The following is a 24,163-nucleotide window of genomic DNA, read 5'->3' on the forward strand; positions in this document are numbered from 1 at the left end:
TCAAAAGTAGTATAAAAATAATAATTATTATTATTATGCAATAATAAACTGAGATAGGAAAAACTTGGGTTCAACTTGAGTGCAATCATTCTACTATACTTGATGAGGCACTCAACTGAGTAAAACACTATTAAAATACATATTGGTATTAACATGTCTTACAAGATTCTTCTCAAATAACCTTTCCAGGCGTTACCGGCAAAGCCAAAGGTTTGTGCGCTACAATGAACTTCAACCAACGAATTATCCAAGAAGATATCCTCATTAATTAAATGAGGAATTTAATTTTTGTGTTGAGATGATAATTTAGATTGATTTTTCGATCTCGTTTGGGAAACATGGTGCTCAAGTGTCTTAGCAATAAATTCTATTTCAGATACTGTTTTTGGTGAGATATAGTTATATTTATCTATAATTCCAATTTTTGAATTTTCACACTGACAATGACAACAAAGATGTTGCAACTTGTATATAACTTTTTAATAAATTCCTTATAATTTTAAACAGTATTCTAGTGTTTCATTGAATTATATTTGTTTAGAATATGGTGTTGTCTGGAGGAGACCTGCAAGTACTAGCCACCTTAATTGATTACAATGTAACTTGGATATTGCGGCCTCGGCCATAGCGTCAACACGTATTAACGTCATTTATTTATAGGACCTGCCAAATTATATAAGTAATTTACATTGTGGAAACCTCGGATTCATCGTCAGTAAATTAAAAAACCTCCTACATAACGTCAAGAAAATTGGGCCGAGAACTGAGAAGGTAACATAGCCAGACGGATATTTTGATTTTTGACTTGAGTTTTCAGGTAAGATAAGGGACAGATCAGGTAAGATAAGTAATTTAAGTGACATTAAATGTGTTTTCTCTTGAATGACGTTATTATAATCAAGTTCCACTGTAATTGACACTGACCTGATCCTTGGCGGCATTGCAGCCAGCACACACTCGGCACTCCTCGCAGAACCACTTTGACGGCGGCTTGCCGAGCCTCAGCAGCGTAGCCAGCTCGGCACTCAGCGACGCCCCAATGCAGGACAGATGCACCGACGTCCCGCCGCATCCGCCACACGCAGACAGCTCCTCCGCCTCCCCCGCACCGTTCTTCTCCGCCGTACCCAGGCACTCGCTGCAGATCGGCAGAGCCGACTTCTGAACAACACAACCACACCAACACATTAGATCCAGCATTCAGACTCAAGTGATTTATATGAATAGATCACCTGATAGAATTTATATATCAATTATGCTAAATCTACGCACGCCGGTTTACAATGGAAAAATTGCCAAACATTGCGAGATACGTCGGCTACGTCTTCCAAATCACGTATATCAAGCTAAGCTACGGCGGTGTGAAATCAGCAACAATATACCAATATTGATGAAGGAATTCGCTGAAGAACACAATTGTTGTGTTTGAAGATTTGCTGGGACCAGTTGGATCAAAAAGGTTTGAGCAAAATTGGAGACAAGCATGTTTTTTTAAATATTCAAAATAAGTCAATATCAATTAATAGTTTTATAATAGAAAAAAATTTATATCGTTTTATATATACATTTTCATCGATATATTATTTATATGACTCGTTATTCTATTTTTGTTCACAAAGTAACAAAAAATATCGACAATAAATTTGATTCCAAATTTCTAGTGTTTATATTTTTGGACGGTAAAATTTTGTGAAATAATAGGTATAGTCCAGTCAATATAGACATAAAAAAGGGGGTGTTGCTTGCAATTTATATTGTAGTTCTAATTTTCTAATATATTATTTGGGTACATAAGAGAAGGCGAGAGCAAATTTTTCTGTCAGATTACGAGATTTGGCAGAAATAGCTGAAAGCTGGAAAATGGGCCGAAAATACGAGGTTTTTGGGCAACCCTGTATCTAGCACAAGGAAATTTTGCATGAAGAAATTGGTTCTGGACTTCTCTTATGTACCCAAATAATATATTAGAAAATCAGAACTACAATATAAATTGCATGCACCAATGTATATAGTGACTGGACTAGTATAACATATTCAAATATGTAACTACATAAATAACAAATTATATTGGTAACAAAACTTCATTCAGACTGGCTCATCAACTAACTAAATTTGAGAGAGAAATAGTTTTGGATTGATTCTGTTGTTTCTGACCCAATCATTGTTTTGATTTTGTGCATGTGTAAATGAAATAAATAACCCACCGATATTTTCTACAAACCCGTACAATGTTCAATGCCTCAAAAAGTAATAAGAAATTTGATAATAACATTTCCACTCATGTAGCCCTATTGCGGAGAATCTAATGGAAATATTTTCTGCAATCAAATGCAATATTTCTATTTAATTATGAATCTAATCAATAACGAAAAAAATATGTTTTCTATAAAAAAATTGGAATGGAAATGGTATGAAAGTGAAGACCTAACCCTACTTTGGACTATGTCATTTCATCTAAATTCGGGAGAGGAATAGCTCATGGTTTTTCAATCTTTTTTCTTTTCTCGTTACAATGCTAAGTGTTATTTGTGCAACTGTTAAAATAAAAAAGTTTATAAAAATTAATTGGATGTGAAATTCTTTCAAATAGTAGAATTGAGATCAATGTAATGACACATGACTTAGCTACATTCGGAGTGTTTTATAATTTAGAAAGGTGAGAGTTTTGTAATGCCTGTGAAGCATGGCTCACACGAAGCAGTTCCCAATAATTCTCAAACCTGTTGTGCATCCAAAACTATAAATAATTGATTCAATAAATGATCGAATATTGAATTAGATATTCACATCCTTTAAATATTAATAGTAACAATACTTAAATTAGATAATCATCTCATATGTAAAACTCTACATGCCAATTAGAAAAAGTGATAAAGAAAGAGAAATACCGAGCAGATATACTTATAAACTTATATTACCTTCAGAAAAAATGTACAAGTAAAATATAATGAATTTATCAATCCAGTCAACGAAGGGTTATAGAGGGGAAAATTTGGAAGACAATTTTCGACCCCGCATTTCTGTTTAGTGTTGTAAGACACATATCAAGTGAATACATATCAAAAATCCCCACTCTGTGGTAAGGGGGTGGGGTGGTGAAAAAGGTACCATTTCTTGGTTACTTGCATATAACTCGAAAGCTTTGGACATCTTACGGACATGACTATACAAAATTGTAGCTTACATAAGCTTCAATTTTGCACAAAAAAGTAATGTCCATAAGACGCATAGTTTTTGATATTTATAAGAAACCCCAAAAAAGTTAATCTTCACATCTTCATAAATGTTATAAATTATATATTCACAACCATGTTAAAAAATAAACATGCCACATTGTAACACATAGATAAAGTAGGCTAATCATAGTTCATGTTGGTTTTGATTTTGAGACACTAAAATTGCCCCTATAAAAGTATATGGTAGGTTAAAATTTGATTGAAACTAAACCCTTTAGAACAAGACTTTGATAAGTGGAAAGTTAGTTACTAACTGAAGTTCTTGGCCTAGACCCTAGAGAAACCGTGACCAGGCGTGAGTGTTGGGTACTGAGGTCAGGTATAAATTCATTCTTCAATACATTTGAAACATTCCTACTCGTAAAACATATAAAAAATTTATTCAATGAAAATTCATACAAAAAATTTATTCAACCTATTTTTGGACAATTTCTATTCAAATTTGGTTTATATATTCAAAACTGGTTTTGGGCTTTTCAAGCTGTTGTTCCTTTCCCAATCATTCATAGTTGAGAATGATATTGTATGTATCAATGTATAAATAAAAAAAATATTCACAAAAATAAAGAACAAGTTTACAAGGCATAAATAAAACTAAATACTTACACTATAAAACAGACGAATTAGCTCTTAATTCGTTTTTGAAATATTTTTCTGCAGTAATTTGTTATTTAAAGTTTTCTTGTTGGAAATTAGACAAAGAAGAATTGAACATTCATATTCTGAATTCAAAATTCTCTTGAATAAAATGTTACGAAGTATTTATAATAAAGATTAAAACTACGAATATTGTTAGCCCATTTAATACAGTTTCGTTCCTATATTTAATCTTCCTTTTGAGGACAATACGTCAAGGCCATTTAACAATTGCTAAAATTATGCACAGGTAATTAATTTATTACAGTTAGTTCAGCCGTATACGAAATCATTCTTTATGACGAGCATACATTTTTTTCTAAACATTTCCATCAAAGGAAAACCATGCTAATCGGAGAAAGCTCAATTTTTCAACAGACTGTGGAACTACTTCAACTTATCTACAGCACTTGACCTACAAACCAGTGTTTATTGACGACACTCTTATTTAGCAATTGAGCTGAGTAAACCTTGAACAATTGCGATTGTTGATACAGTATCAACATACAATAACAGTAAGTTCAATAAACTGCACTATTCAATGCACAGGATTAGAATAATGACCTAGAAAGCCTACTATTCACTTGTATATATCATGACAGCAACCATTTGCATTTTAGCGTTAATGATTATAAAAAGACAAGAATTTTGTAAACAGTAGTATTTATGATTATGATAATCGCTACCTACTTTATAAAAAATTAGGTGTATTAAATAACTTCATCGCGATAGGACAGGACAATAAAATAACATTAATTATACAATAAATAGCATAAATATTATTTATGGAAGATAAATACTAATATAGCATAAAAAGCATCCGGCTGTAGAAAAAAACAGACCCAGGGATGAGATGAATGCAGATTTTCCGAGAAAGAATAATTTTGAAACGTTCAGGAGGTTATGAATATAAAATTCATTCATGAGATTGAATGATATTTGGAATCGAAAAATTTTAATAGAAGCGGTAAATTCTACTGAGATCATATAAAATTAATTCACAAGATTAAATTTTATATAGTTTGGAATCAAAAATTTTAATAGAAGCAGTAAATTGAACTGAGATCACAAACCAGTAGGCCTATCGACAACGCAATTCTTATAATGTTTTGGTAACAATGACGCGACTATAAAAATATGCATGCGTCCTACTACTAAAACAAGTTGAGCAATTTGAATTTATAGACCTTCACTTGAAAATGTAGCTTCAGCTCATTTCCACCAGCTCATCATTTCCACTCAATCGAATGCAAAAACAAGATTTTTCGTGACGAAATAACCGAGATCAAATGGGACTTCCGAACAATAGACGTGGAACAACATTATATTACTACTGTTTCCAGTATTGGAAAAAATATAATATTGGAATAAAATCCAATATTGGTCTAATTATATTAGAACTGTTTCCAGTTCTATGATTTCACGATTGCATCCAAGAGGAGCAATTACAACTTTGCGTCATTTTCATATTGCATTGGGTAGGCAACAAAACAACTTGACAAAGATGAAACAAAACTTGGTACTTACTTTAAAAAAAGTTGAGAAATCATATTCGCGTCTGCTATAGCGCATCTTGGGCGGATATGAAATTCTCCTCACCATTGGAACTTTTTTTAAATCAGTTATCCAGAATAATGAAACACTGAGACACTACTTATAGGATTATTTCTCAAGGTAACTTCAACCACTCTCTATTCTAAACAATTCACAGAATTGGTAATAATAGATGTATTTTCTTAGGTATTCGAAAAGTCTGTTACTACAACAAACAATATTATTCACTGGGTTAGATTTGTAAGAACTACTAGGTGTATTTTTCAGCAGCAACAAACTATCAAACGGGTTGAATTAGAGGAGTAGGACTATCGACTTATGAAAAACTTGAAGTCTTTCAAAAAATACATTTCTCTAGAAACAAATCACCTAGACGGGAGAAAGACAGGGTCGTCTATAAATCGATAGAAAACAGATCACAGTTGGTATTCCTACAACCGGGCAAAAGAGAATTAGTCAAATGATACTGAGCGCACTAAATGGATTAGAAGAGCAAAAATATTCCAACGAAGAGACCAAGACTGACTGGAATAGGAAGCAATACAAGTGTGCATCAGTAGGCCTACATCGTGCACCGAACCAAACATGTCACTGATTGCTCGCATAGTGCCCGCACGCACGCTCACACACGTGTGCAAACACGACACTTCCAGCCAATACAAAACTGAGCTACACGTTAAAAAATAATAACACAATAGACTATAGCTAGTGCAAGCATTCTCATGGGTAGGCCGTAACAGATAGCACAACAATCACACAAAACGATAATAATTATTGTCACAAGAGTAGCTACGAAATCGTTAAATATGCAAATAGCTTCGTTGAAAAGCCTAACACTCGCCGAAAAGTGCCCCTCCAGTAGTTTTGTTAGTTAGATTCACTTCAGCATTGGTTGAATGTGGAACATGGATGTTAATCATAAGGAATGCTGACAATTTGAAATGACTATACTGAGTTGGTTCATTTACTGATAATACATGATAAGGCTGCTATATTTGTGACTAATTGCGGTGACGTATGCGTGTGTATGAAATCATATTGCATGCAGTGAGTAAGCAGGAGAACTAATAAGAATCGTAGACAGTAGTTGTTTAGCTTTGACAACGTTAATAGTTCACAAGTAGAATGAAATACAATACTTGCAATTGTATCAGGTTAATTTGAGAACCGCAAAAATTCATTCATTCATTCATTCATTCATTTAGGCTGTTCGGTACACTTATTTATTATTTAAATTTGATAATATTTTTCAATATTATTGTAAAGATCATTATAAGAGTGAGAAAAAGTGGCAACTGAGATTTTCAAGTGGTCTAATAAGCGAGTTATGAGCTTTTGAAGTGCTAATTTTCCAGATTCTGTTTTCTTTCCAGATCATAAACGGTTTCGACTATAATATTATTAGAACTTCTCTTAAAAATTCAAAAAATGTATCTTTCCAAACTAAAACATTTTATTCCCCATATAGTTCATAAATAAAAAGTAACATTTTTTGTGAATTCGATAACTTCTTTATTTTGGCATTAATCGCGAAAACCCGCTTATTATAACAAAGCCAATGATAATATTGAATGTATTAAAAAAACCCCAATGGAAAATTCGAAACCGTTTATGATCTGGGAAGAAAACGGAGTTTAGCACTTCAACAACCCATAACTCGCTTATTAGACCACTTAAAATTTTCAGTTGCCACTTTTTCTCACTCTTATAATGATCTTCACAATTATATTGAAAAAGATTATTCAATTTAAATAAAAATAAAAAGGTGTACCGAATAGCCTTAACTAAGGAATGATTATCTGTTAACTATAGATTGAAATGCAATGAACTTGATATTTGATAAGTCATACACTCATTTATTTCCCATTTTAACTTTTCATAAATATTTTTAGACAGTAAATTATTAACTAATAAGAAGTTTAATAAAAGTTCAGGGGGAACTGAGCTAGTATTATACTACAGTACTTGAATAATTCCTCACCCTTTATGATTGTCCTGAGTTGAAGTAATATTGGTTGACCTTGCTAGCTCTCACAGAGATTATACTCAAACAAGACAGACTTGAACACTTTAATACTTAACAAAATCGGACGACTAAATTTCAGAGCTGGAAAAGCTGAACTAGCAGAAGAGTGAGCACTGAGTGAATCTTTTGATTATGTATGAGTAGGCCTACTGACAAGCAATACCACTGACATTTCTACGAAAATAATTGCAGCAAGTTGTTAAAAACTTTGAGGTTAATCACGAGAGCTGCTACCACAACCACAGACCACTCTCTATTGCTTCAGCTAACACTAGAATGAAAAGCCAATTTGTAGCGTTCAGTGCCCCATCGACCGACTGATGTAACTTTAATAAGTTCTATAATAAGAGCCCCTCATTTCCACCCTTACGCGAAAAGTTACATTGGACGAAAACGTGCCCTATGCACACGCTATAAATAATAAAGTTGACGAAAAGGGTTGCACAAGTACAATACTAATACAGAAATAGCCTTTGTCCCTAAATATAATGGGTTGCTTTTGATATTACAACAGTGTTGGACATCAATGTATAAATTATCGACCACATAACTATTTCTTAGTAAGCATCGGTTATTAAACCATAACTATTTGTTAGTAATCATCGGCTATTCAACCATAACACCAATGGTAAACGCCGGAAAACAACGCACAAGGAATATTAATGAAAATTGATTGTATAGTTGGAAATGCAATATATTTTATAAGTCCATAAGATCACGTTCTTTGAGAATCGCCCGTTAGTTTCACTTCATTCCTGTATTTCCTAGTGGAGAGACGCGCTTAAGGACACATCAAGAATCAGCATTTCAAACACTCATAACTTTTGACACAATGGTCGGATCTCCTCGTAATACAGCATATTCTTCTCAGCTTGTCAAGGGGGTTAAAAATCATGCATAATCAGTCAAATTTAGTAGAAAATTGAGTGTGATTTAACCAATATTTCAATACACTAAAAATTATCAATATTTCTGTATTCAGAGCTATGAATCTCGGTAACCCGTTTAAAAAATACTTGATCATGAATTGAAGAATAGAATCTTCTCTTCCATTTCCTGTAAGCGATTCATGAGAAAATAGATTCCTAACGTAAAAATCAAGAAATTGATGATATTTTCGTTAATTATTAACGATCTCAGCAGTTCTCTAATAGGAAACAGTGAGTAAAGATCAATTTTAGGCAAGAAATTCATAGAGGAAGAAATTCTCTACAATTCAGAACCATATAACATTTTGGAACTATGCTGGTGTACCACAGGGCTCCATTCTTGGTCCCACATTATTTATTATGTACGTAAATGATCTGTCATCTTGCTCTACTAAGCCACTTATTCAGTATGCCGATGACACATCTTCTATTATCACTAATTCAAGTTTGAGAGCTGTAGTCACCCAAACACAGGAAGAGCTACTGAATATCAAGAGATGGTTTGCTGCAAATGGTCTGTCTATGAATTCAAGTAAGACTAAGTTCATTACCTTCCAGCCCCCCCCCCATTTTGCAGCCAGAAACTTTAATGAGTTGGCCGATTTGAGTGTACCCCAGCAGAGCGTTGCTGTTGATCTTCTAGGAGTAACACTAGATAGTAGATTGGACTGGTCAGTACACACTCAAAAAATATGCTCCAGGGTTAACTCGGCTATTTTCTCACTGCGAGTGCTCAAAAACACATTGAGCTTCAAAGCCCTCATGGTGGTATATTACGGTTATCTTTTTCCTTTCCTCAAGTATGGCATAACCCTTTGGGGAAGATCAAAATTCTTCATCCTAGTATTTAGATCTCAGAAAAAAGCATTAAGAGTTATTTTTGGTAAGCCCCCCCGATATCCCTGTCGAGAACTATTCCTTAGTAGCAGGATACTTACACTGCCGTCACTGTATATCTTGGAGATCTGTTCATACGTTCACAAAAACCTACCAAACTTCACCCGCAATAATGAAATCCACAGTTACAATACAAGGCACTCAGCCTCCCTATCAGTGGCTGCTCATAGAACCGCCATGTTTGAAAAATCTCCGCAATATATGGGCCCAAAAATATATAATAGATTACCTCAGGATATTAGAGACATGGCGGACTTACGAAGATTCAGAGGAATGTTAAAGAGGCTGTTGCTTGAAAGGTCATACTATTCTGTGGATGAGTTTCTTGCAGGAGTGATATATTATTGTTCCTTGTCTTTGATTCTTCCCAGGTCCTTGTACATAGGTAATCTTGACTAACTGCGTTTTCATATATACTATATATATATATATATATATATATATTAATATTTCATGTGACTATTGTATAATTACAGTATTTTATAAATGTATTATGATATATGTTGAGAACCTCCTTTAGGTTGCTCTTTTTGACTTATCCTCAGTCTGATTATTCGGATGTTTGGGATGCAATAAAAATAATAATAACTAAACATTTAAATGGTAAAAATCGGAAGATACTCTTCACTATATTGCACCATTATTATTATTAGAAGTGTCGTCTTTGTTATCTTACATAACATCAAATAATATTCATTGTAACACATATGTTCTATATGTATTTTCATATTTGAATAATTTTGACTTGATATTTTCATATATGATTTATAATGACACATATTTTCATAATATTTATGTTACACATAATTCATTGTAACAAAAATACCGCTCTACTTCTACGAATTTACTTTAAAAAAATATATTGGCTATATATATATATAGCCTATTACAATTATTTTTGTTTATTATTAATTAGTTGTATTTTTATGAGTATATTTTAACCGTGTAAGTTTAAAGTTGAATTTTGGGGTGGAAATGAATTTGTACTGTATTTAAAAAAAAACATGAATCAAGGAATTTCGGTATGATGAGATAGCAAAACAATGTAGCGCCAAGCTACACGTGAAAAGTAGGAATTTTAGCGAAAGTTTCATCAACTTAGTTGCGCTACAAACACCCCATTCTATTAAATAAGATTCGACCATTCCATTGTCGTTTTAGTACGGTACCAGCCAAAGGGGTTGGCAGAAGGCGAAAACAATGAGGAAGAAAAAAATACGTGTGAGTTTAGTTGATGATAATAATCTGATAGGACCCCCAATGGCGGTGGTGGGGGGAGGGGTTGAAGAGAAGAGTTTCACTTGTAATCAATAAGAGGGCAGCACAGGGCAGGGCATACGCCTCTCACCAATATGACTCTTTCTTGGTCGGCGGCGGCACGAGCCTTGTTTGACGGCTACGCCCTCTCTCTCGCACCAGAGAGAGTGAGAGAGAGAAGGGTTGGTATCCGATCGATGATGGACAGAGACGGATAGTAGAGAGCCATCATATCCGCACTCTCCAACACAAATACGTCACTCAACTGGAATGGTGACGAAAATGTAGGTTAGCTCCTCCAAGCCAATCGACTGATGATCACTGCACTGGCTGCTAAGTGCTAAGCTCAAAGCCAACCAAACTGTCATAACAGAGTGGACTAGCACATCTAACGTTTCATCGAAATAGACGATACGATACAGCAGGAATAGGCTACACACAAATGTTGAGTTTTAATTCAATAAACAATACAAAATAAGAGCTAATTTTATTGTTTAAAAAAGAAGGACGAATCGGATTTTTGACTGGTGACCGCGAATTAATTCATTCAAATCTACTCATATCATCGATATCTGTGAAATGTACAATTCTTATGCATCATTATTAACCACTTATAAATTTGCAAAGTAAACCAATGCGAAGTCTGCCAATCTACGACCGGTTACCAACAGTTGATCAGAGATCAATCTATGATCAAATTTAATAGCTCTTTAGCACAAGCTAGCTATCTAATCTTGACCCATTATTATGAATTACCCTTTCGAAGAAATTGAAATAGACGTTACACTGTACTGGAGATACAACAATCTAACGTGGTAAAGCTAGTGAACGTCAAGTCTATTATATACTAGTCTATTATATATTTTCTGATGATGCCCACATAAATATGCCATGATATAATAAGTATTATAAGCTAAATATTATAAATGCCAGACGGAATGTGAATCGAACGCATGACAGGCACAGTGGCAAACAGAAGTTGAACAACTAGGCTACGACCGCTTGGCAATGGCAATACTCTTCTAATTGCGTGTTTCTCTTAAGTTTAGTGCATTTCATATCATAAATGAAATGAAAATTACTGGCAATTGTCGGTGGGAAGGGGGGGAGCCTTCTTTATGGTACAGTATGCAAAACTATTATTTATTAAAATCATAATAATAAATTGAAGCACGGGGTTGCATTTCCGTGCACTTGAGGGGGCAATTACTGGCCTACATTTTTGTTACACAAACCGAAAATACACCGCAAATAGCTCTGAATAACTTCAACGGATGATATTCAGAAACTGAATGAATTATATTCAGAGAAGGGGAGGGTAATTGACTATTCGATTACTCGCATGCACGAGACTACATTGCCACAGTACCCAAGCAACAGTTGGGTGCTTAAAACGCATCTCTCCATATGAAACAGATCGCTAAGCGGTTAAGCCCCCCTGCACACTGCGACCACTAGACTTGCCCATTAGTAGTGGCTTCTTTTGTCCCTGTATAATGACGTTTTGCCACTAGTGACGGCTACTGTTGGACGCCAATATTGTCACTGGTGGAGGGGTTTTCAGCCTTCCTCTGAGTTTAAAGAGTTTAAACTAACATTTTACAGTTCTTAAAATAGTTAAGAATGAATTTGGCATTACTAGAGATTATTAAATAAATTTTGGAGCTACACCAAATGAATAGGCGGTTCTAGACTATTATTTCTGGCGGAAGGGGTAATGTTGGGTGGAGAAGGGTGTGAGTCCATATTGTTAGTATTTGATGTCTGTAAACGTTGCCTACTTTCTGGACAAACTTCTATCAAGTTACTGATCTTTGTTAAGCTGTACATGAAACTAACATTATTTTACATATTTACACTAACATATTTAATTAACATGAATGTTAGCTAAATACATTATATTGAGGGATTATCTTTAAACTAGTAGATTTAATAAATTACAACAACTTCAAACATCTAATACAACTGAACTTGATAATTTGAAGCAACTTTGGAGAGATTTGAAAATTTAATAGCGATTTACAACTACAATATTTCTCAAAACAACTTTTTTGAACTTTTGAAAACAAATTCAATCAGTCGCACATGCAAACCTATAGAAAATGTTATAGCCTATTGCTAGTTTCAAAATGGCAGATATGATTTTTATTATATCTACTGACAACTATACGACTACTAACGTACTAAAGTGTGTTAGATTGACTAAAATTCTAGTTTGATATGAATATAAATAATTTATTTTCACTTGACAAATTTCAAAAAGTACTGAAGAGTTTCAGGATAAGCAAATCATCTTAAAATGAAGATCGTGAATAGAAAATAATCACATGCTGTTAAGTTTGGCAGAAGTAAAACCAAAGGCGAATGCAAATAGATCAAATGAAAGGCGTTGAACTAACCAACAATTTTTCGACAAACAAGAGATATTACAAGTTGGCAGTCTACCTATGATTCAACAAGCTTTGCCAACTGGTGCAGTACATTAAAAAACACGTGAAACTTGATATTACACCATAAAATTTTATAAATAATTTTTTATTTTTTTAAATTTATTATTTTTTATTATTAATAATTTATAATGGGCTATCATCAGCAAATAATGTGAATCTCAACCTGGAAACTGGGTTGAGTCTTGAAAACGTTCTCTAGCAAACTAGCAACCAATAAAAAAACAACCACAACGATACATTCTAGTAGATGCTCTATAATTCCGATTGGCTAATAAAATTCTCAAGAATCATTTATAAATAGTTTCATTTTGTTATTTCATTAAGCTAAATAGACAAGTAAATGAAAATTTGAATACCTGTAAATATAATTCAAACCAAAACAATTTAATTATTTTTTTACGAAAATATTAATGCCAATAATATTGGTGTTCAAGCTGAAGGTAATCAATCTGCTTAAAAATTAAACAAGCATCTAAAGAGCCAATAATATTTATTGTATTTTTCTCATTTTCATGCAGAAGATTTTAGTTGTTTGATACAGAGTTGATGTTCGATATTTTTTCAATTAGTCATGTTAGTAAAATTTAAATAAACTTATTAATAGAACTTCAAACTGGTTATCGTTGAAGAATCGTATGCCCTGAGGAAGAATTCTTTGTCTTGTTTCAATTCAATATAGATAGTGACGAGCGCTCAGTAGTCCTGTTGGATAAGTAACAGATTGATGTGATCTCAAAAAAAAATCTTCAATATAACTTCCCAGTGGTTATAAACTTATATTCAACTCTTAATTTTTTTCAGAAACTCATCATCGTCCATCGCATGATTCTCATGCATTATAAATTCCATATCGGCACACATGTGGGCTTCAAGCCTAGTTTCCATTCTGACGATCCCATTATTACAAGTTGCAGTAATTCGATCTCTAGTCATGTTGCAGCGCTGAATATGTGGTAATGGAAACGAGGCTTCACACTCAGAAAAAATTAAATAATATTTCTGAATTTCAAATCAAGTTTTAAATCAGTTCACTTGACGTAAATCCGTTCACCTCTCGTAAATATTCACTACTCATATCATACCCCTCTAATTACTCAAGCACAAGACTCATTCTTACAAATTTAATTTCAAACTACCAAACGTTAGTTGTTAAATGAATTTGATGAATGTTCATCATAGTTCAGCCACATAAAAGAAAAACGTTCATTACTCCGTGGTTGAGCTCTATTTCATCAGCATCATCATCAGCTTGGCCCAAATACCCCCACGCACAATTCTCTGGTTAATGCGGCAATCATCTTCAGCACATAAGCTTCAAACACTCGAACGCAATAAAATAAACACTTTGTGCAAATAAATTGTACAAATATCCACTTGAGTCTCTAACCAAGCTTCATTTCAAATCAATTGTAGGCTATAAAAATTTTTTTACTAGAATTCACAAACTTAAATAGTTTTATATCAAAGGAGTAAACCATCACCTGAGTCTCAACCAAGCTCAATTTCAAATTGATTGTGCAAAGCATTTTAACTCTAATTTCAATCAAAACTTTAAACCCTTACCATTTCATGTCAGATGTTCACTTGAGTCCCAAAATAAGCTTCATATCAAATCAATATTGTATTATTGGTCACTGAAATTCCAAACCAACCTTCGACCCTCAACCGTTGCATGCCTAACAAATAAATGTTCACTTGAGTCTAAAACCAAGCTTCAGGTCAAATGAATACTGTATTTAACTGTTCACTAAGTTCCAAACCAAACTGCAATCGTCAAACGTTCACTACTTTGTAGAAAGTTCTTTCTTACCTTGGGCGATTCGCTGATGCTTTCGCGTGGAAAACGCCTCCTGCGCCGCTTGCCCCCGCTGAACTTGATGGCTCGCTCAGCCAACACGTCGGCAGGCAGGTTGTACAGCTTGCCATTCTGCACCAATGCGCCCTTTTCTACGGCCGTCTTCAATGAGGACTTGAGCACAGCGCTCAGGTCGGTGTCGGCGGTCACATCCAACGCGTGCGACTGTTGCACATAGCTCTCGATGCTCTTGAACGAGGAGCCACCCTCTTCGTTCAGCTCCCTTATAGTTCTGATCACAATTTTCGACAGGTCGGTGGTTTTTGTGACCTCGATCTGTCGCCGCTGCACGCCGCTGGGGTCCTTGTAAGTGTTCTGGCCTTGGTTGAACACCTTCAGCACCGTCCCATCCACCACACATTGTTCCAAATGTTCGATAATCACCTCATCCGGATAAACGTGCGACTGGCGGACAGTGTTGCAAATTCGCTCAACTGACGGCCGTTGTTTTTGGGCGCGGATTTTGATGATAGCATCCAGCACCCATTTCTGCCAGACAGAGTGGCTAACCGTGTCCTGTTCTCTCATTTTTCAGAGCAATCAATGCAAATTCAGAGAGTGACGACACACATCTGTCCTCAGCGGCAGCATCGCTACCCAACAAATATCACTTACATCACTGCACTAACATTGTCTGCAGTGCAGACCTTGGCAGTCTAGCACACACCGCCCCCCAGACATCACTCTGCCACAAATCTGCAAACAAAACACAAACATAATTCTACATCAGAACAAGTCTCGAGATCCACAGCACAGCCGACCAACGGTTCTCAAACTGGAGTTATTGGTGTGAGCAAACCATGAGAGAAAATGATGAAATATTGTCAATTAGGCTAGCTCAAATTGATTTAAATTTTGAAGTCTGCATACACAATTTTTGTCTTTCAAGTACAATTGTTGGAGCATTAACTTAGTAATAAAAGAGAATGAACTTGAAAAAAAGAGACATTTTCAAGACATATAATCTGATTAGGTACCACCTGTTGTATTTAATTATTAAGGTTTCAAGAAACTAAGTTTTTATCCAGCATTATCAGTTATAATTCAATTCATTTGTAACTTTATCAGTTATTATAACTTATAATTGCATAATCAGTTGCACCTGATCCCTGAAAGTGCATTATCCAGCTAGAATACATATTTCATGCAGTTTATTATGCAATCAGTAAATTTATCCATTTTTGTAAAGATATGGTATAATCACAAGGCTCATAAATAGTCCATTCATTTCAATATTTTATTAGTACAATGTACTTTTGAGAACAGTAATCATTGTTTGAATTAAAAATTATTCATTATATAGTTTGATAATTATCTCACATATCCCTATGAAATAGAAAGCTTGAGCAAAATTGGTGAAAGGATTCTGAATCCATTAGTAGAATACATAAAAAATACTCGTTCAACAATAGACACTTCATAATCAACTCATGAACGTTATATTGGTCGAATCTACATACGGTTTGTGGTTGGTGCAGGTTTGATATATATATATATATAGCCTATATATATCTTACGTTATTTATCTGTTATATATATATATATATATATTCAAGAAAATTACGTTATTGGATAAAAAATTAAATATAAACCTTAAGTACATAAAACGCATTTCGTAGGATTTGAAGGAACTGCTTCTACTAAATTACTAGATTTACTAATACTTTTTTAATATTATAAGCAGGTAATTCAATGAAAGGGATTTACGATTTGCAATGTATAAAATGAGACTTGGATTTTATAATCGTATAGCCTAGGCATGAATATTATGATATTCAGTAAAAGGCCTACTTTGAAATTATACTTTCTAGAGTCAAGACACATTGACAAGGATTTGATGGTGCGGGATCATTAATAAAATTGAACAAATATTGTTTTTGTTTTGTCCACTTCAAAATAAACTCGGAAATTATTTTACTAAATTATCTAGCCTACTTGAAAAAGTTTTCTTTTGCACATGAGAAAGCTAATTAGTCCAGTCAATATAGACATAAAAAAGTGGGTATGCTTGCAATTTATATTGTAATTCAGATTTTTTAATATATTATTTGCGTACATAAGAGAAGTCCAGAACCAATTTATTCATGCAAAATTTCCTTGTGGCCCAAAAACCTTGTATTTTCGGCTCATTTTCCAGTTTTCAGCTATTTATGCCAAACCTCTTAATCGGACAAAAAAATTTGCTCTCGTTTTTATTTTAGATTATGAAATTCAGAATAAAATGAGATCATTCGGAACTCAAATGTTGAGTCAAATTTTCCTGTCCGATCAAGAGATTTGGCATAAATAGCTGAAAACTGGAAAATGAGCCGAAAATACGAGGTTTTTGGGCCACCCTGTATCTAGCACAAGGAAATTTTGCATGAAGAAATTGGTTCTGGACTTCTCTTTTGTACGCAAATGATATATTAAAAAATCAGAACTACAATATAAATTGCATGCACCAATGTATATAGTGACTGGACTAATTACATTCAATTACTTTGATAATACAATTAGAAGAACTGAGAAGCAATAATTGCTATGGATCATATTATGTTCCAGTGCACTTGCTGTAAAGAGTAGAACTTTTGACCTTGACCTAGATTGTGAAACTTGGTAAAAATGAAACAGGGAGATTTTGAGGACATGAAACATTACAAAATATTCCTCCAATATTTGAATAGAAAAATGTTTCTATCTGTATTTCATATTTAATGTACCGTAATACGGTGTCGTATATTACATATAATTCTTAGAATCAACAGCTATTTAAAAAAGATAAAATGCTCAAGAAGGATTCTTGTGAGTGAGCTATGAGCTGCTTCTGGAAGAAAATTAAAAAGAAAAAAGTAACAGATTTTAATAGCAAACGTGATGTTATTAGGCCCTATATCCCGCTATTTTCTTTTCATTGCTTCTCAATCTCCTTTATCTAGAAATGGGAGGGTAAGAAGGCTAACATTTGAAAATTAAAGTGAATATTTATGTATGAATATTCAATAACTTTTAACATTACTTACATGACACCATAAAGAAAAATAGTTTTGTTTTTGATGAAACACATCATAACCTCAAAGGTTGTGTAGTTTATTTTCAATAAAAAAAATCAACCTAACTCAACATAGCTTTGTATCACAAATAAACTGAAAAGCTTACTAATCATCATTATGATCCAGCAAAATACATTTGAATGTTCATATAACAGAATTTGAGTTATTAGTATGTCCAAAAACCGTTGCCTGTTATACTGTAGGTTAGGCTACAAATATTCTAACATACGTAGTTCTAACAAAATGTAATACGTCAACTAATTATTGTAATGTATAAAAACGTATATGGACAATAGATTGATATACTGCTTAAAATTAATTATGATTTTATAAAGAACAATACTGAAAAATTTATTTAAAGTATCCTTTCTTCATCAGCCCGCGAAATACACACCACATACGGCATGTTAATCCACCCACCAAGCGGGATTTTCACACAACAAATTTCAATGTAAAAAATTGGAAACCGACAGATAATTATGATGATTGGTCAGAAACGATATAATATTATTATTCCGAAAACCAAAAAGGAATTTTGCCACTAAAATTAAACAACAGACACTCATATAAATTCATCAAAGCTGTTAAGTCGCCATTTTATCTTTGTTGAGGATATAACAAAATCGTGTTACGAAGCCTACATCATAAAGAATCAAGGTTGTATTTATGACCTAATTAAAACTAGTATATCAGTATTTATTAAGAAGTAACTGTTTAATGAATCCTACTCTTAATTAAGTATAATTACCCAATTTTAATAACAGATTCCACATAAATAATAGGTGAATGAAACGTAATAATTTAAGTTATCAATAAGAAGGAAATAGATTATTTACCTGCATAATTTCCTTAAAACACTGCACTGATAAACACACTTATTTGATAATTTTCATCAACAGATATCTATTTTTTACCACTTCACTAAATAATACGAGCACAATCATCACATAAACACTTTGTTCAAAACATTATAATGGCAAGATGGCCGATCACTGAGCTGCCGCGCATCTCACTTTCCTGTCTTCCAATAGGAGAAAACACAATTGATCACATCACAACAGAATTGGCGTGTAATTTAAAAACTCACAAAAATCGAAAACTAAATAGATTAAACTTCTAGCATTTAGCCTACTGAACCAAAAACTGAATAAAATGAAAAATTTTTATGAGACAGAACAACGGAAGGTTTAGTAGACCTGATATTCACCTTAATTAGCGGCAATGATCAGCCAATTTGTCATTGGCTTCTCCTCTTGCCGTCATTCCGTTTATTGGTCAATGAAGAACCCGTTTCCTATAGTCAAAAATGTCAGCCAGTTCAAATGTGATAATGGTTCACGTTACGTTTAATTCAACTTTTTCAAGTCTAAAAATAGTTTCATGAACTTTATTAATAAAATACTTGGGCGGGAGAATTACCTATTAATTATTTTAACTTACAAAAATTTCTTTCATCCATTCAATAAAGTTTTTAGAAAGGAAAAAACTTTTTTACTACCCGTATCAGAAAATATCATTTTAAAAAACTACTCTTACCTTAAAACTCTTTTTATAAATGATTTCCTTGTATTTTTGTAATTTGCTTTTAACTTATATTTTATACATAGGGTTTTTTTAACTCGGTTTTCTCCAACAAAATCCCTAGTTTTAACGCCAAAATTGAATATAAAGATGCCAAGCTTTTTATATCTGTATCTTACCGTTTCTGTAAAAATACAGATATAGTCAGCTGATTAAAAGTGAATTGCTCATGTTCGCGGCGCGTCCGCGTATATCTGTACGCACCTTAATATTATAATAGCTTCAGTAAGTGGAATCCACGGTATATAGAAGTTCTCATCTAAATACCGTGGTGGAATCCACTCCCATACACCCTATTAATTTTTTCCTATTGGGAAATAAAAAACTAAGGATATTTCGGATTTTATCTTGATTCAACTCATATCTAACTTACTGAGAATGCAGAGCTAGATAAGAAAGGGCGGCTCCATGACAGTTTCCTATATGAGTGGGGGGGGCATGCATATGGAAAATGTACAATATAGGCTATAAACTTAGTACCTATTCTTAGTTAACCACTCCCCCCCTACCAAGGCATTTATCAATGCTTTATTAGACTATACATTAATATTCGTTTAATTCAACTGTTAGTAGGTAGACTACTGCTAAATAATTAATTCATCTAGCCTAATTTTAGTCCAGTCAACGAACGATTATAGAGGTGTAAGTTTGGAACACAATTTTTAACCCAGAAGCTCTTTTAAGGATAGTAATAAGGGGGTAAACATATCAAAAGTCCTCACTCCTACCCCCTGTGCTAAAGGGGTGGTGGGGTGGTTTGAAAGTACTGTACCATATTTTGGTTTTTTGCACATATCTCGAGCAATATGCGACTTTCGGAATTTTTTTTGGAATACAAAATTAAAGCTTAAAAATTAGCCTATAAGTTTCATCTGTAACATTTTCCCATTATCTCTTTTAGGTTTCCAGGTATAAGCTCTCGAAGGTGTCACATTTTGTAGAAAAACCCTTCCGGCTCCGATTTTTTCATATTTTTGGCCTTATAAATTTTAACGATTGACTGAAAAAAAACCGTGCTAATCATGAGCTTAGAGCATAGTATATAGAGCATTATAGCTTATAGCTTATTATATATATATATATATATTATATATATATATATTATATATATATATATATATATATATATATATATATATATATATATATATATATATATATATATATATATATATATATATAGAGCTATAAGCACATATATAGCTTATAGCAATATATAGCTTATAGTCATAGTATAGAGCATTATATCCTCTTCAATTTCATGTACCATTTCATTGTTTTACGTATCACCCTATGATTGTTGCAGCAGTTATAGTGTTGAGTTTATAAAATCTTCAGTTTAACAACAAAATAGATAAATTGACAGGGAAATTTGGAGGGAATGTTTAGAACACAATATTTAACCTCGCAGCTTTGTTTGGACTAGTTAGAAGGTAAACTTACATATCAAAAGTCCTCATTCCTTCCCCTTGTGCTTAAGGAACCAGGGTGGTTAAAAGTTGCGTTTTTATGTTTGAGATTTTTTCATTATAAGAAGTTAATATTTTTCTCCACTTCAAAAAAGATATATATTTTTTATATTAGGCTAAGAGACAATGTCAACCAGGGTTGGGGTGACTGGCTCACTTTGAAAAATAAAATACCGTATGTAAGAAAGTTCATTTTCAAGAGTTAGACAAAGTGAAACCAACTGTTAACCTTTAAAATGAATAATTACATTGAAAACAAATGAAATCCACATCAAGTAATCACAAATTATTTTTTGAAAAATATTTCAGTTTGTGCTGTCCAAAGATCATTTTTTGCGTACAGGCATGTTGGCTCCAGCTTCATTATCAGCTAAAAATTAATATTAAGATCGTATTAATCTCAAGCAAGGTGAATACTTTGTTTTATTAGGTAGAATACATAAAATTTAACATACCTATTACCTATGGATTACATATTACCTATTAACGTATTACCTAGGGCAAGGAAAGTACCTATTGCTTTCCGAAAAAAATTAAGGTACCCCAATTTCTACATTTCTATACGTTTCAAGGTCCCCTGAGTCCAAAAAAGTAGTTTTTGGGTATTGGTGTATGTGTGTGTGTGTGTGTGTGTGTACACGATATATGATTGAAATACATGATTGAATTCCATACATGATTGAAACAATTCCACTATAAACAAATTTGTTTTGTAGGTTTAAGCCATGTTATTTGATCTTAATACAATAGACTGAAGTCCTCAGAATGGTTTATACATGTTTAGGATGTGCAGTGGTATTGAATGAATACAAAAACAAATAATTATGGTAAAAGACTTTCAACTCTTTGTTATGAAAGCCTCATACCTAATATTGTTGTTGTTCATGAGGTTTTGATCAAGTTACAAGAAAATGTTATAAATCCTTTTTAAAACGGTAAAAGATTAAGTAATTTTATTTGAACGAATAAGAGTAACCATGATATTCTAAAAAGATCTAATAATTTGAATGACAAAATTATTATGTAGTTGATCTGCTACATTGTAGCATCGTTATATTGTACTAATTCTTATTACTGAATCATAATCTTCTTCATTCTACATGTACCGTATAGTACTAGAATTTTTACTTTCCTTGCCCTATTACCATAGGTAAGGAAAGTATTGCTTTCCGAAAAAAATTAGGTACCCCAATTCCTAAATTTCTATACGTTTCAAGGTCCAAATCAGTCCAAAAAAGTGTTTTTTGGGTATTGGTCTGTATGTGTGTGTGTGTGTGTGTGTGTGTGTGTGTGTGTGTGTGTGTGTGTGTGTGTGTGTGTGTGTGTGTGTGTGTGTGTGTGTGTGTGTGTGTGTGTGTGTGTGTGTGTGTGTGTGTGTGTGTGTATGAGTGTATGTGCGTCTCTCATCTCCCAATTAACGGAATGACTTGAAATTTGGAACTTAAGGTCCTTACACTATAAGGATCCGACACAAACAATTTCGATCAAATGCAATTTAAGATGGCAGCTAAAATGGCGAAAATAGGGTTTTTTGCGATTTTATCGAAAATGGCTCCAACGATTTTGATCAAATTTATACCTATAGAATAGTCATTGATAAGCTATTCATATCATCTGCCACATGTCCCATATCTGTAAAAATTTCAGGAGCTCCGCCCCATCTATGCAAAGTTTGATTTTAGATTTTCAATTATCAGGTCTTAGATATAATTTGAACGAAAAATTTAGAGTGGGAAAGATTGAGCATGAAAATCTCTACAATAAATGTCCAGTAACATTTTCACCTAAAATTGAAAATAAGCTTTAAAAATTAGAGAGAATGTGATTATTCAATAAATTGCAAACTGTTGGCAACTGTTGATTCTATTAAATTATTCACTATGAAGAGATAGCAGATCTCGTGTGTATCCAGCGTTATTGTCCTGTCACCAGCTGGCTCAGATCTTCGAATAGTAGACTTGAGATGCGCGTGAACACTAGCGTCAGGTGATCAATTTTCATAGCGGCAAGGAAAGTTGTATGAGTGCGCCACACCAGAGTTCTATTTTTATTGTATTTGCATCATATCCTGCATAATATATCACAATTTTTATACTGGGACAAACTCACCCCAAGTTTAACCTAATATTGACCTCGTTGTATTTAACTATAGTAACAGAACCCCAATACGTCACTATGGATATTATAGATATACCAATTGAAATATAATATAAAAGGTCAAAATAATATGTTTTCACCGATATCAAAAGTCTTTTAGAAATAAGTTTCTAATACGGTACGTAGTTTTCCGACAACGAAATCACAAGATGAAGCAAGCAGTATGGTTTTATGTCGATAATTCAACTAATATATCGAGATTCAACAAGATATCAATTGTAGATCTTCGATAATGATCAGGGCTACGACTATCGATGTTGAACATTGATTTAGGATAACGGAGATCGGAGATAAACTGATTTGAATATTTTTATGCGAGGTGGGACAAAGTCACCCCGGTCGACGGTAGTGTGAAATCTTTGAGAAGACAGGTTTTCTTCCAACTTTTTGCACTTTCAGGTATTATTACTAAACAACAATGCATCGAAAAAATAAGTACTGAACTTTGGGTTGTAGAGGATTCAATTTTATGTATTATTTCAGCATTTTATGCTTTCCATAAGTTATATCAGCTGTATAGTGTTGAGTGTGAAATTCTCGATACAGCAACAATAGATCATTTGACCATGTCATTTGGACACAATATCTGGAACACAATTTTGGACTCTGCAGCTCCATTAAGACTAGTTTGGAGCTGAACATATTGAAAATCCTCATCCATTATCCCCTGTGCTACTGTGCTAAAGGTGGAATACTCTTGTTGCTGGATTCGACAAACATTTCCGAATGACGCATGTTGTTCGAGATAATGATATGTTGAATAAACCAAAATAATGTACTTTCAAACCACTTCACCCCCTTAGCACATGGGGAAGGAGTGAGGACTTTTAATATGTTTACCCCCTTACTTACAATCCTTAAAAAAGCTGTGGGGTCAAAAATTGTGTCCCAAACCTTTCCCTCAATACATTTTTTTGGGTATTCGTTCTAAATTGGACTAAATTGCAGATGATTTATTCGATTATTAGATACAATCAGGACAGGGGCGCCATTCCACCAAACTGTTGCGAGGGGGGGGGCAAAAACTAATGCGTATAAGAAGGGGGATTTGAAATACCTTCAAGGGAACAAGCTCCGGGGTTTT

The 24,163-nt window shown here is 33.5% G+C and overlaps 1 protein-coding gene across 3 annotated transcripts in view; it reads right to left on the reverse strand.

The window, feature by feature from the left end:
• LOC111045132 (histone acetyltransferase KAT6B) overlaps positions 1 to 19,149 on the reverse strand; it is a 54,229-nt gene extending 35,080 nt beyond the window's left edge. The window contains exons 1-3 of one of the 3 annotated variants that reach the window (XM_039435811.1): positions 18,709 to 19,149; positions 14,796 to 15,536; positions 925 to 1,161 (exon numbers count right to left, since the gene is read on the reverse strand). In XM_039435811.1, coding sequence (XP_039291745.1) covers positions 925 to 1,161; positions 14,796 to 15,368 — 810 coding nt within the window. In that variant the 5' untranslated portion in view covers positions 15,369 to 15,536; positions 18,709 to 19,149. Of the gene's footprint in view, positions 1 to 924; positions 1,162 to 5,399; positions 6,165 to 14,795; positions 15,537 to 17,842; positions 18,377 to 18,708 lie in introns of those variants that run through there. The other 2 variants (XM_039435815.1, XM_039435822.1) reach the window with 2 other exon arrangements.
• Between the last annotated feature and the right edge of the window lie 5,014 nt (positions 19,150 to 24,163).

Source organism: Nilaparvata lugens, chromosome 1, assembly GCF_014356525.2.
Source record: "Nilaparvata lugens isolate BPH chromosome 1, ASM1435652v1, whole genome shotgun sequence".
Classification (NCBI taxonomy): Eukaryota; Metazoa; Arthropoda; class Insecta; order Hemiptera; family Delphacidae; genus Nilaparvata; species Nilaparvata lugens.